This window comes from Panulirus ornatus, chromosome 57 (assembly GCF_036320965.1).
Source record: "Panulirus ornatus isolate Po-2019 chromosome 57, ASM3632096v1, whole genome shotgun sequence".
Taxonomy (NCBI): domain Eukaryota; kingdom Metazoa; phylum Arthropoda; class Malacostraca; order Decapoda; family Palinuridae; genus Panulirus; species Panulirus ornatus.
In genome coordinates, this window is record NC_092280.1 from 6,578,751 (window position 1) to 6,592,647 (window position 13,897).

Consider the following 13,897-nt stretch of genomic DNA (forward strand, 5'->3'; position numbering starts at 1 on the left):
TCTTTCAGTCGATCCTTTGATGTAGTAGTCTATCATTTTTATAAGGGAATTACTTTGTAAGGCTGAAAATGTATGATTCAGGTGTTACACCTTAAGTTGTAAAAAGGGAGTTTACTGTTGAATTTGCTTACTTTGTATCTTGTCGCAAAACCAGCACTTTATCACTGGGAATAGGAGAGAAAATACTATCGACAGATTGCTGTTCCTGTAGGGCTTGGTTGTTGGCAATTCATGAACTTTGCCAGAATGAATAGATGCGAAGGGCAAAGTAGGCAAATTTATGGTTGGATGTTTGAAATAAAATGCCTGAGAACATGGAGTGGGATTGTTCAATTTAAGGAATGACAATCTGAGAGATGGTTGATAGTAGGTGAAGTATGATGAGAGAGGATCATTGTGTGCTGAAATGGCGTAGTCAAATATTGCCATATGATTGGCAATATATTGAAAGAAAGTCTTAAAAATTATATAGTGCATTACACAAAATCTCTTGTATGGATGTGACCTTCATTTTTTTCCTGGGGCTACCTCGCTGAAGCAAAGGGTGGTGATTGGGTTAGGAGGTATTGATTTTAAGAATTTTTCAATTTTTGCAGGGAAGTAGTGCAAATGACTAGATGTATAAAAGAAAGTGGCAGGAGGTCAAGAGAAAGGTGCAAGAGGTGAAAAAGGGCAAATGAGAGTTGGGGTTATAGTATTAAATTTTAGAGAATAAAATGTTTTTGAAGGAGGTAAGGTCTGTAAGACGAGAACATTGTTGAAGGGGGCAAATGGAGAGGTAACAAGTATTGATGAAATGAGGAGAGGAAGTAAATATTTTGAAGGTTTGCTGAATGTGTTTGATGATAGTGGCAGATAAAGCTTGTTTTGATGGGTTGATGTGTGAAGCAACTGGGTTGGGGAGAATAGTTTGGTGAACAGAGAAGTAGTAGTGAAAGCTTGTGGAAGATGAAAGGTGGTAGGTTTGTATGGTATTTCAGTGGAATTTATAAAAAAAAGTTACTTGATTGGTTAAGGATATTCATTGATGTATGGATCATGAAGTATCTGAGGAGTGGTGGAATGCATGCTAGTGCCATTGTACAAAGGTAAAGGGGATAAAGACGAGTGTTCAAATTAGAGGCATAAGTATGAATATTCCTGGGAAATGGTGAAGGGTATTGATTGAGAAGGTAAAGGCTGTGCAGAGCATCGGATTGGGGAAGAGAAGGGTGTGGTTTCAGAAGTGGTAGAGTATGTGTGGGTCAGGTGTTTGAAGAATGTATGAGAAATACTTAGAAAAACAGATGGACACGTTATGTAGCATTTATGGATCTGGAGAAGGTATGTGGTACGGTGGATAGAGATGCTTTGTAGAATGTTTTAAGAAATTATGGTGTGGGGGGAAGGTTGTCAGAAGCAGTGACAAGTTTTTACCAAGGATGTAAGGCATGTGTACAAGCAGATAGAGAGGAAAGTGATTGGTTCATAGTGAATGTTGGTTTGTGGTAGGGTGAGTGATGTCACCATGGTTGAATTTGTCTATGGATGGAGTGGTTAGGGAGGTGAATGCAAGAGTTTTGGAAAGGGGGCAAATATGCAGTCTTTTGTAGATGAGAGGTTTGGGAAGAGTCAGTTGTTCACTGATACAGCGCTGGTGGCTGATTTGGGTGAAAAACTGCAGAAGTTGGTGACGGTTTGATAAAGTGTGCGAAAGGAGAAAGTTGAGAGTAAATGTGAATAAGAGCAAGGTTCACTGATACAGCGCTGGTGGCTGATTTGGGTGAAAAACTGCAGAAGTTGGTGACGGTTTGATAAAGTGTGCGAAAGGAGAAAGTTGAGAGTAAATGTGAATAAGAGCAAGGTTATTAGGTTCAGTAGGGTTGAGGGATAAATTAAGTGGGAGGTAAGTTTCAATGGAGAAAAAATGGAGGAAGTGAAGTGTTCAGATATGTGGGAGTGGAATTACCAGCCGATGGAACCATGGAAGTGAGGCGCTGGTTGAGGGAGGGAGCGTTAATGTGTGGAAGGCAAGGATGTCGTCTCAGAGCATAAATGGGTATTCTTGAAGGAATGGCGTTTCCAACAATGTTATATGGTTGAGGCATGGGCTATAGATAGGGTTGTGTGGAGGAGGGTGGATGTGTTGGAAATGAAATGTTTGAGGACAGTATGTGGTGTGAGGTGGTTTGATTAGGTAATGAAAGGGTAAGAGAGATGTGTGTTAGTAGTGTGTTTGAGAGGCAGAAGAGGATGTTGAAATGGTTTGCTCACATTGAGAGAATGAGTGACAAAAGACTGACAAAAAGATACGAGTATCAGTGATGGAGGGAAGGAGAAGCAAGAGACCAAATTAGATGAAGGATGGAGTGAAAAGTATTTTGAGCGATTGTGGCCAGAACAAACAGGAGGGTGATAGGCTGTTTTCTTGTGTGGTGGGTTGGTGATGGGAATGGATGAAAGCAGCAAGTATAAATATGTACATGTGTATGTATGTGTATGTATACGTTATGAATATGTGCATGTGTGGACGTTTGTATATACATTGTGGGTGCTTTGGCCCGTTCATTTGCTTCTTTGCGCTACCTTGCTGATGCGGTTGAGTATAATAAAAGAAATTTTTAATGCATTTCCTATGGGGTAGGATGGAGTCAGGAACTGATGACTGCAAGCATGAAAGAGTGCATATACGTAAAATTATTTTAAGCCTGTATACTCGAACAGTAGTAGGCAAGAGACCTGTATGTATATTCCTTGGGACAGGGGAGAAAGAATACTTCCCATGTATTCCCTGGATATCTTGAGTAACAAGGGAGGGGGGGGGGGGGGGGCTGGAAATCCTACCTCTCCTGTTTTACCTTCACAAAAGAACAGAAACATGGGCCAAGTGAGGATTTTCCTTAGATACCTTTGTTCTTGGTGCTGCCTCAATTGCGGAAAATGGCAGACCAACTTTCACCTGGAACCACTTGCTCTCCTCCCCTCTTGTGCACACCTTTCATCCTTGATTAAAACTTACTGCTTCTGGCAACTTTCCTCCAACTTTACGTTCTTAGGACCTACTATAAGGCATTATAACCCAACCATATGCTTTCTGAAAGTCCATAAGTGCCACATGCCAATCCGTCAATTCTCTAGGTTTTCATCATTCTTCAAAGCAAATGCCTGATCCACTCCTCTCCACTTCTAAAACCACCCTGCCCAATATGATACTCTCCCATACAACTTGCCTGTTAAATGCAACAAACACCTCTGGAATTTGAAAACCATTGCCATATACAATGGCACTATATATCCATCCTGCTAATCCTCAGGCACCTCTCCATGATCCATACAAACACTGAAAATCCCAACATATCAATACAGCGACCCTTTAATTATTGAATTCAACTGCAATACCATCCACTTGAGCTGCCTGCCACATTTTATCTTGGGTAAGGATTTCTTCACCAAGCCCCTCTGACTCTTGCTTCATAAACAACTTGATCCTAGCACTGCCTCTATCTCGCTAAAATGTACAACAGGCCTTCATAGGGGATAAGGGAGAAAGAATACTTCCCACGTATTCCCTGTGTGTCGTAGAAGGCGACTAAAAGGGGAGGGAGCGGGGGGCTGGAAATCCTCCCCTCTCGTTTTTTTTTTTTTTTTTAATTTTCCAAAAGAAGGAACAGAGAATTGGGCCAGGTGAGGGTATTCCCTCAAAGGCCCAGTCCTCTGTTCTTAACGCTACCTCGCTAATGCGGGAAATGGCGAATAGTTTGAAAGAAAGAAAAAAAGAATATATATATATATATATATATATAAGAAGGAACAAAGAAGGGGGCCAGGTGAGGATATTCCCTCAAAGGTCCAGTCCTCTGTTCTTAACGCTACCTCGCTAACGCGGGAATTGGCGGATAGTATGAAAGAAAAGAAAAAAGGCCTTCATAATAGTTGCTCCATCTCCATCTCTTCATCACTACCTGTTTCAACTCCTATTTTGCCCCTTCAATGATGTTTCCATTTTTTTTTACTTTTTGCACTTTACCTCCTTTCAATACATTCTCCCTAAAGTTTACAGGTGCTTTCCCAACTTGTTTGCCCTCTTTTTCAATCCTGTTTCCTCCTCTTGACCTGCCACTTTCTCTTAAACATTTCCCAAACACCTGCATCCCTGTAAGTACTGCCAAAATGCCTCCCAGCAAGAAAAATTAGTTTTGCTTAAATATGACAAAATTTCAAATGGTTAAATGTGTGTGGCAGTGAATAAGAATACCATGAAATGCAATGTACCTCAAGTGCTATGCACTAACCTTGCTTCATGGCAAAATAATTTCTTGCAGTTAGGTACATATCTTTTCAAATTATTCTGCTTACAGTATCACCTGCTTAGAGTCCTTGTCACTTTCCATGGTTCCTCGAAAGATTTATAAATGAGCTGCACTTGTTTTACATTAAAATGCGTCCATAAAAACAACCAGAGGAACACTTCATTATCCTGAAGCAGAGGTAGAATGAAAGTGTAATTGGGTAAGGAGGTAGAAATTTCATTGTAATAACTATCCTCATTGTGGTAGCAATAGTGATGCTCCAAAGTTGGATGTGCATTTATGAAAAAAAAAAGCTGGTAAAAGGTAAAGCAAATGAATATGAGCTGACATACATGCTGATATTTTGCCAAACATTTATCTTAAATGCGTCTCTGGCATTGACACATTACTCACTGCATTAAGACATTTCCTCATTTTTCAGATTCATTAAGTGATTTAACTGAATATCTATCTGAAATTTATTAGTTTTTATTACCAAATGTTAAGCTGATCTAAACATAAATGTGATATTCTTTATACACCTGTAAGCAACTTTGTCACTAGGCACACCTCTTGAGACTTTAGCATTTAAAACAAATTCCATTATCAAAATTTCATTTATTAATGTTTTGTGACTATTTGTAGTTATTCTTCCATGTCTTAGACCCTAATTATTTTTTCCACTAATGTTTATGAAACACATGGCAACAGACAATGTTGTGTCTCTAGCAAATAAAAATGTGTTAATGGTGATAATGATTTGTAAGAGGCCTCTTAGCAGAACCTGAATGTCTATCACTTCTGAAATGTGGGAAGTCTACCTCAGAGATGGGACACTAAATCTGTAAGAGTCTCGCCAAAGATGCAAGTGACCTTCAGTGAAAATGGAATGGCTGCAGCCATTTTGCACAGGTTTTGTGAACCCGATTTCACCCAAGTGAACTGGAAATGGATAAATAATAGATAAACTAAAGAAAGCAAATTATGTGTTATATTCTGTAGTTTCCATGTTGGCCAGTGATCTAGTAGGAAGTGGCAAATACATAAAGCCATATTAAAAATACTTGCACTAACTTGAAAGTATATTTAGTCTAGATACATGGTATGTCAAGTTTTCTTTTACCTATAAAACATATTACTTGGTTAAACTTATAACCAAAGACTAAATTTAAGTGGCTCCATATAGAAATATGAAATCATGATCTAATGTGTCAAACCCAGTGGTTTATCACCTTAACACTAAGGAGGGTGTGATGACACATGCATGATGCAAAATGGCAGAATTTGACATTCTAATGGGATGCTGAGGATGCCCTATAGTTGCCTTTCACTTTTCCTTACATCACTGATATCGAGTAACATCTAACGTACTTAAGAGTTGTTCAGTATCCAATGAAAAATCTGACTTTTTCCATTCCTGTAGCATATCATTCAGGGCCGCTTTTGTTTTCTTACGTGGAATACCTTTTTCTCCAACCATGTTGCCATTTACAGGAAACTTTGGTATGACCCATTGATTCATCTCCTTTAGATATTCCACTCTACATGCATATTTCAGAAGTTCACTAACATATAAAAATGCAATGTCTTTGTTTCTTTTCTCACCTATCACAAGGTCCACAATGTGATCTTTTATTTCCCTGAAGGAAGATGCTTGCATTGCAAAGTCTCTGTAATCAACAATATGAAACAATAACTCTTGCTCCTTTTTAGAACACTTAACTCTTGCTATGAATTTGATGCAATCTTCTTCATTTGAAAATCCCGAGGCTAAAAGAGTCATGTGATGCATTTCTTTTATTGTTATATTTGCTTCCTCACATCTTTTGTACACAGATCTAACATTATCACACATAAAATTTTCTGGGAAACCAATGAATGGTCCTATACCACACTCTACCATTTTGATTAGAATATCACCTCCATAATTTCCTGTGATTATTTTTTGTAGTTCTACCCATATTCTCTCTCCAGAAATCTTTTTAAGACCTTCTGCATTAGCCTTGATACTCTCTAAAACTTCTTTGCTGTGATTATCAGGGCTATTTGCAATGCGGCCGTAAAAACGAAAGTAGCGGAGTATCCGCAGGTAGTCTTCTTTAATCCGCTTATCTGCCTCACCAACAAAGGTGACAAACCTATCTTGAAGATGTTTACTTCCATCAAAATAGTCGAACACAGTGCCATCCAAAGCAAGGAACATAGCATTAATGGTGAGATCACGACGGCTTGCATCCAACAGCCAATCTTTGGTGAACTGTACCTCTGCATGCCTACCATCAGTCACCAGGTCAATTCTCAGAGTTGTGCACTCAAAGTTCTCTTCTTCAAGACGCACAGTCACTGTTCCATGTTTTTCTCCACCAGCATTAATCATCCTCACTCCTTCACTTTCAAACATTGATTTCATTTGTTCTGGAGTTGCCGTTGTTGCAAAATCTAAGTCATGGGGAACTTTGCCCATGAGTAAGTCCCTCACTGCTCCTCCTGCTATTCGCACCTCATACCCATGGTCATCAAAAATACTTGCTAATTTCTTGACTCCTGGACGCAGGACTGCAGACATCTGACTCTCTCCAAATTTCATTGTGTGCAAATGCTGCAAAAATAGAATTACATGAATGTCATTGAATTACATTAATGTCATTTGGCATCTAATATTAAATTACATGCTATTTATTTATTTATTACATTTTGTCGCTGTCTCCTGCGTTAGCGAGGTAGCACAAGGAAACAGACAAAAGAATGGCCCAAGCCACCCACATACACATGTATATACATACACGTCCACACGCACATATACATACCTATACATCTCAACGTATACATATATATACACACACAGACATATACATATATACACATGTACATAATTCATAGTCTGCCCTTATTCATTCCAGTCGCTACCCCACCACACATGAAATGACAACCCCCTACCCCCTGCGTGTGCATGAGGTAGTGCTAGGAAAAGACAACAAAGGCCACATTCATTCACACTCAGTCTCTAGCTGTCATGTATAATGCACCGAAACCACAGCTCCCTTTCCACATCCAGGCCCCACAAAATTTTCCATAGTTTACCCCAGACGCTTCACATGCCCTGGTTCAATCCACTGACAGCACGTCGACCCCAGTATACCACATCATTCCAATTCACTATGCCTTGCACACCTTTCACCCTCCAGCATGTTCAGGCCCCGATCACTCAAAATCTTTTTCATTCCATCTTTCCACCTCCAATTTGGTCTCCCACTTCTCTTCGTTCCTTCCACCTCTGACACATATATCCTCTTTGTCAATCTTTCCTCATTCATTCTCTCCATGTGACCAAACCATTTCAAAACACCTCTTCTGCTCTCTTACCCTTTCATTACTTACTCGATCAAACCTCCTCACACCACATATTGTCCTCAAACATCTCATTTCCAGCATGTCCACCCTCCTCCACACAACTCTATCTATAGCCCATGCCTCACAACCATATAACATTGTTGGAACCACTATTCCTTCAAACATACCCATTTTTGCTTTCCAAGATAACGTTTTCGCCTTCCACAAATTTTTCAACGCTCCCAGAACTTTCACCCCCTCCCCCACCCTATGACTCACTTCTGCTTCCATGGTTCCATCTGCTGCCAAATCCACTCCCAGATATCTAAAACACTTCACTTCCTCCAGTTTTTCTCCATTCAAACTTACCTCCCAAATGAATTGTCCCTCAATCCTACTGTACCTAATAACCTTGCTCTTATTCACATTTACTCTCAGCTTTCTTCTTTCACACACTTTACCAAACTCAGTCACCAGCTTCTGCAGTTTCTCACCCGAATCAGCCACCAGCGTTGAGTGAGTGTGTTAGTAGTTTTGATGCACGGGACCGGGTTATAGTGATGGGTGAACTGAATGCAAAGGTGAGTAATGTGGCAGTTGAGGGAATAATTGGTGTACATGGGGTGTTCAGTGTTTAAACAGAAATGGTGAAGAGCTTGTAGATTTGTGCACTGAAAAAGGACTGGTAATTGGGAATACCTGGTTTAAAAAGAGAGATATACATAAGTATATGTATGTATGTAGGAGAGATGGGCAGAGAGCATTATTGGATTATGTGTTAATTGATAGGCACGTGAAAGAAAGACTTTTGGATATCAATGTGCTGAGAGGTGCAACTGGAGGGATGTCTGATCACTATCTTGTGGAGGCGAAGGTGAAGATTTGTAGAGGTTTTCAGAAAAGAAAAGAGAATGTTGGGGTGAAGAAAGTGGTGAGAGTAAGTGAGCTTGGGAAGAAGACCTGTGTGAGGAAGTATCAAGAGAGACTAAGTACGGAATGGAAAAAGGTGAGAACAAAGGACATAAGGGGAGAGGGGGAGGAATGGGATGTATTTAGGGAAGCAGTGATGGCTTGCGCAAAAGATACTTGTGGGATGAGGAGCGTGGGAGGTGGGCATTAGAAAGGTTAGTGAGTGGTGGGATGAAGAAGTAAGATTGTTAGTGAAAGAGGAGAAAGAGGCATTTGGACGATCTTTGCAGGGAAATAATGGAAATGACTGGGAGATGTATAAAAGAAAGAGGCAGCAGGCCAAGAGAAAGGTGCAAGAGGTGAAAAAGAGGGCAAATTAGAGTTGGGGTGAAAGAGTATCATTAAATTTTAGGGAGAATAAAAAGATGTTTTGGAAGGAGGTAAATAAAGTGCATAAAACAAGGGAACAAATGGGAACATCAGTGAAGGGGGCTAATGGGGAGGTGATAACAAGTAGTGATGTGAGAAGGAGATGGAGTGAGTATTTTGAAGGTTTGTTGAATGTGTTTGATGATAGAGTGGCAGATATAGGGTGTTTTGGTCGAGGTGGTGTGCAAGGTGAGAGGGTTGGGGAGAATGATTTGGTAAAGAGAGAAGAGGTAGTAAAAGCTTTGCAGAAGATAAAAGCTGTCAAGGCAGTGGGTTTGGATGGTACTGCGATGGAATTTATTAAAAAAGGGGCTGACTGTGTTGTTGACTGGTTGGTGAGGTTATTTAATGTATGTATGACTCATGGTGTGGTGCCTGAGGATGGGAAGAATGCTTGCATAGTGCCATTGTTAAAATGTAAAGGGGGTAAAGGTGAGTGCTCAAATTACAGAGGTATATGTTTGTTGAGTATTCCTGGGAAATTATATGGGAGGGTATTGAATGAGAGGGTGAAGGCATGTACAGAGCATCAGATTGGAGAAGAGCAGTGTGGTTTCAGAAGTGGTAAAAGATGTGTGGATCAGGTGTTTGCTTTGAAGAATGTATGTGAGAAATACTTAGAAAAGCAAATGGATTTGTATGTAGCATTTATGGATCTGGAGAAGGCATATAACAGAGTCGATAGAGATGCTCTGGGAAAGGTATTAAGAATATATGGTGTGGGACGCAAGTCGTTAGAAGCAGTGAAAAGTTTTTATCAAGGATGTAAGGCATGTGTACGAGTAGGAAGAGAGGAAAGTGATTGGTTCTCAGTGAATGTCGGTTTGCGGCAGGGGTGCGTGATGTCTCCATGGTTGTTTAATTTGTTTATGGATGAGGTTGTTAGGGAGTTGAATGCAAGACTTTTGGAAAGAGGGACAAGTATGCAGTCTGTTGTTCGCTGATGATACAGCACTGGTAAATTATATGCATATAGTACAAAAGTAATATGCCACAAAATAACATAGCATAACATGGAAATTATACTGTACAGTACTTAGAATTTGCCTATATTCACTTCTCATAGTTTCTGTAGTTTATAGGACATTCTGACAAACAGTAGTAAAACTCATGCTACATACACTTTAAGATATTATAATTGGGATTACTCCACTAATGAGACTGTGTTCTCTCTTCCCATATTCATAATCCCACCCGTATTATTTGATTATTCGCTCTACTTACATTCAAACCACTCTAAATTTTACCATCCATTCTCATTTTAATTATGTTCACACTATAGCAATCCTCACTTACTATGATCCACTATCCAAATTCCACATACTTTCCTTAGGGCCCAATGTTAGTGAAATAAAGGAAATCAACAAAAATCTACAGAATCTGAACAAAGTGTCAACAGTCTACAGGATGGTCATCTGTAAAGGTCCTTGCAAATATGAGGATCTTCACAAATTATTTTGGGATGCTACAGGCATTCCTTCTCTTCTAGGTGATGGATTTGAAAAAAAAGTATGAACTAATTCTTTACACCGACCATTTGATAGGTTTTATCCCATAATTTCCCTCTATTTCAAAACCCTGGTCACTTTGCAGTAATATCATCTTGTGAAAGTAGGAGATAAAGGTAAAAAATTCATTCCATATCAAATCTACAGAGTCGAGGTGAGCAACTAAATCATCATTACATGTATAATAGTGTCACTTATACTAGGAAGTAACTGAGATCCTATTTTTGTCCCTACCTGATAAGTAGCAGTTGGTAGGCAGCCACTGACAAGGGAGGTATATTAACAGTACTAACCGTCTGGGTACCAGGAGGGTCATTAACGGCTGTGATTGAGCAAGCACTTCAGTGGTTGTCAAGTTGCACTCCTATGACCCAGGTAGCTGTTTTTTCATTCTGCCTCACCCACAGGTGGACTGCTGGTATTCTGCCTAAAAACATACAATCTCTCCTTGCAACACAACATTTAACTCATGACTAGATTTTTACGTGGTGAGTGCTATGCACTGGCCCAGTCTTTTGGCAAAACAGGAGAAGCAACTGATAGAAGTAGAAGGTGGGAACATTAGATGAGCATTAGGAAGAAGTAGTGTATAAGAACATTAAGCAGGAGGAACTGATTAGAATTAATAAGCTGGAATATTAGGTAGACACATTAGGTAAGAGTACTGGGTGGTAACAAGGATAAGCAGGACACCAAATTGGAGGTGGAGGAAGGAGTGAAAAAGATTTTGAGCAATTGGGGCTTGAACGTACAGGAGGGTGAGAGATTTGCAAGGAACAGAGTGAATTGGAATGATGTGGTATGCCAAGGTCAATGTGCTGTCAACTGATTGAACCAGGGCATGTGAAACATCTGGGGTAAGCCATGGAAAGGTCTGTGGGGCCTGGATGTGGATAGGAAGATGTGGTTTCAGTGCATTATACGTGAAAGCCAGAGAATGAGTGTGAATGAATGTGGCCAATTTTGTCTGTTTTCCTGGTGCTACCTTGCTGAAGCAAGGGGTAGCGATGCTGTTTCCTGTGGGGTGGGGTAGTGTCAGGAATGGACGAAGGCAAGCATGTATGAATATGTATTTATGTATATATGTCTGTGTATGTGTATGTATATGTGCATATGTTGATATGTATACATATGTATATGGGCGTTTATGTATATATATATGCATGTGAGTGGAGGGGCCATTCTTCGTCTGTTTCCTGGCGCTTCCTTGCTGACATGGGAAACGGTGATCAAGTACAATAAATAATAAATAAATAAATATATCCCCACCCATAACTCACTCCAGTATAGTACATATTCATTTATATAATTGTCAAGTTTTATTAATATCAATCATCACCGACAATTACTCACCAAGAATGATAATAATAAGGGTAAGTTGAGATTGACGAATCTGTATCTGCCTTTTGATCACTTGTTTGTGATTTCTTATAAGCATGTTTTTTTGTATGTACCAAAGTTGAACAAGTCATCAAACAAGCATTCAATCATCTTCTCAATGACAGTCATACTTACAATCAAGGTGGGCTGAGGTCAATGGAATAACAGAAAGAAGATACACGGTTCCTAAGTTTGAGGTCTTTGTTTTATTCATGGATTCCTTAATTTTTCTTGATATAATAATTCAAGAATGTTTTTTTTCATTTTCAATCATTTATCCTATTTTGTGAGATTAAACAGCTTATCAGTGGGATAATTATGAAGGAGAGGGAAAATGTTTGAATAATAATGAAAAATATGAAACCTTGTAATATATAATAATAAAATATATGGTGTTAAATCAAGAGGAAAATTGCAGTACATATGGTATGTGTAATCTAATATTTACTATATTCCCTCATTCTGTAAGAGAGGTACCAATATATCCATTGATAGTCGCTGCCAGGATTATGAATAGGTGTTGACAAGAAATCAAGGGAATGTATGTTTTAGCATGCATCTTTATAAGGAGTTGGCATCTCTATGCAATTTTGATCTTATATGGAATAACAAAATATTTTTCTGGGACTAGTGTATGCAATATGATTTAGGATGTGTTTTTTGAGGGGAAACATTATCCGTCAAAGAAAAATATTGAATTTTTCCAACATATTGGACATTAAGAGTTAATGACTGATGACATGATTCTTAGCATCCTTTCTGACATTTCATCATGGGAGGAATTTGTGATTTTACAAGTTTTGCAATTTTATTTTATTTCAGGAACAAGGCAATATGTTCATTCCTTTAGGCACACAATGGCTACCAAGTTGTGCTGAAGTACATTTAATGGCAAATGCTGCTTTACTGCTGTAACATGACATGAATGTTACTTTCAAAAGTTTCTCATAATTGCTGAAAAATGGCATAAATAGTAAGTAACATCATTTCTAACCCTTTTATACAAGTTGTACTCATTTTATATATCAAATTACGAACCAAATATAGCTCTATAAAATCTAAACAAGTCCAGTTGAATGTCTGTCTTCAACTGTGCACAGGATGATCATTTTAGAATGTCCTTGCGCATACCAAAAGCTCATTCGAAAATTACTTTGGTTCACCAAAGGTGTCCCTCCTCGAGAATTTTATGAAAGTTATACCAACTGATTCCTTACACTCTGAACAGTTGGTTTTACCTAAGAAATTAACCGCCTCTTCAAAACCCTGCCCACTTTTTGGCAGCCATAAACTTGTGGAAGTAGGTTAAAAAAAAACTTTAAATCAAATAAAAAATGAAAAATCAAATAAAAAAATGTTATAACCAAATTCGTCTCACATCGTAAAATTCTATTGACCAAAGCATGCTCTTCCCCCTGAGAAAACTACCTGATTGATTCTGTTCTCAAATTTGCTGCAGGTAAATAAAAAGAGATGCAGATCCTTAGATCGCACTCAAATCCCTGAATTTATCTAATCTTTGAGTCATATAAAACAAAACTTAGAAACTCAACAAAGTATCTACACATAAAATCGGGATTTTTTTAACGGATCCAAATGGATACAGACTACAAGTCAGACTTAGAGTGCCAACAGATGACCGAAAAGATTAAGAACATAAATTCACAAATAACAACGAGGGTTGTGTCAACCAGGGAAAGTTTCATGACCATGCATTTCTATGATTTACCTGACGAGTAAACTGCCAAAGGAATGTATTTACAGAAGTGAGTGTCAATCTGCAAAAGCGTGGTAAAATCCTAACAATCATTGCTCATCTCGCTGGTCCCCATCAGCTGATTAGTGTAAACAAGAAGGATTTGTGGTGGACATTATAATCCTTGAATTGATAAACTGAACGAAATAGTATTTGATATTTTATTTTTGATGTGATAAATTTTAAGGATTTCAATATAAAGTAAAACAAATTACTGATGATATATGAGACAATTACTGATGATATATAGCAGAAAAATATAAATGAATTATGGGATATTATAGGTCAAAATACCTTAGATTAAAAACTTATTTTGA

General features: G+C 38.6%; 1 protein-coding gene across 4 annotated transcripts; it reads right to left on the reverse strand.

Moving 5' to 3' along the window:
* Positions 1-5,337: 5,337 nt before the first annotated feature.
* LOC139766142 (CCA tRNA nucleotidyltransferase 1, mitochondrial) lies at positions 5,338-13,692 on the reverse strand. Of its 4 annotated transcripts, none has more exons than XM_071694399.1 (3): positions 13,554-13,688; positions 10,738-10,871; positions 5,338-6,867 (listed from the first exon to the last, which is right to left on the reverse strand). In XM_071694399.1, the coding sequence occupies exon 3, from the start codon at positions 6,853-6,855 to the stop codon at positions 5,611-5,613; it is 1,245 nt and encodes a 414-aa protein (XP_071550500.1). In that variant the 5' UTR covers positions 6,856-6,867; positions 10,738-10,871; positions 13,554-13,688; the 3' UTR covers positions 5,338-5,610. The 4 variants fall into 4 exon arrangements, with proteins under 4 accessions (XP_071550500.1, XP_071550499.1, XP_071550497.1 ...); XM_071694398.1 differs by having other exon boundaries at positions 10,679-10,871; XM_071694396.1 differs by lacking the exon at positions 10,738-10,871 and having other exon boundaries at positions 13,554-13,692.
* Between the last annotated feature and the right edge of the window lie 205 nt (positions 13,693-13,897).

Bases quoted from the DNA above. Each gene is read 5' to 3' on its own strand.
- LOC139766142 (XM_071694396.1), bottom strand. From the start codon at position 13,634: ATGATTGTTAGGATTTTACCACGCTTTTGCAGATTGACACTCACTTCT. The intron at 6,868-13,553 runs GTAAATCATAGA...CTATTTTTGCAG, and splicing joins TTTGGCAGTTTACTCGTCAG to CATTTGCACACAATGAAATT.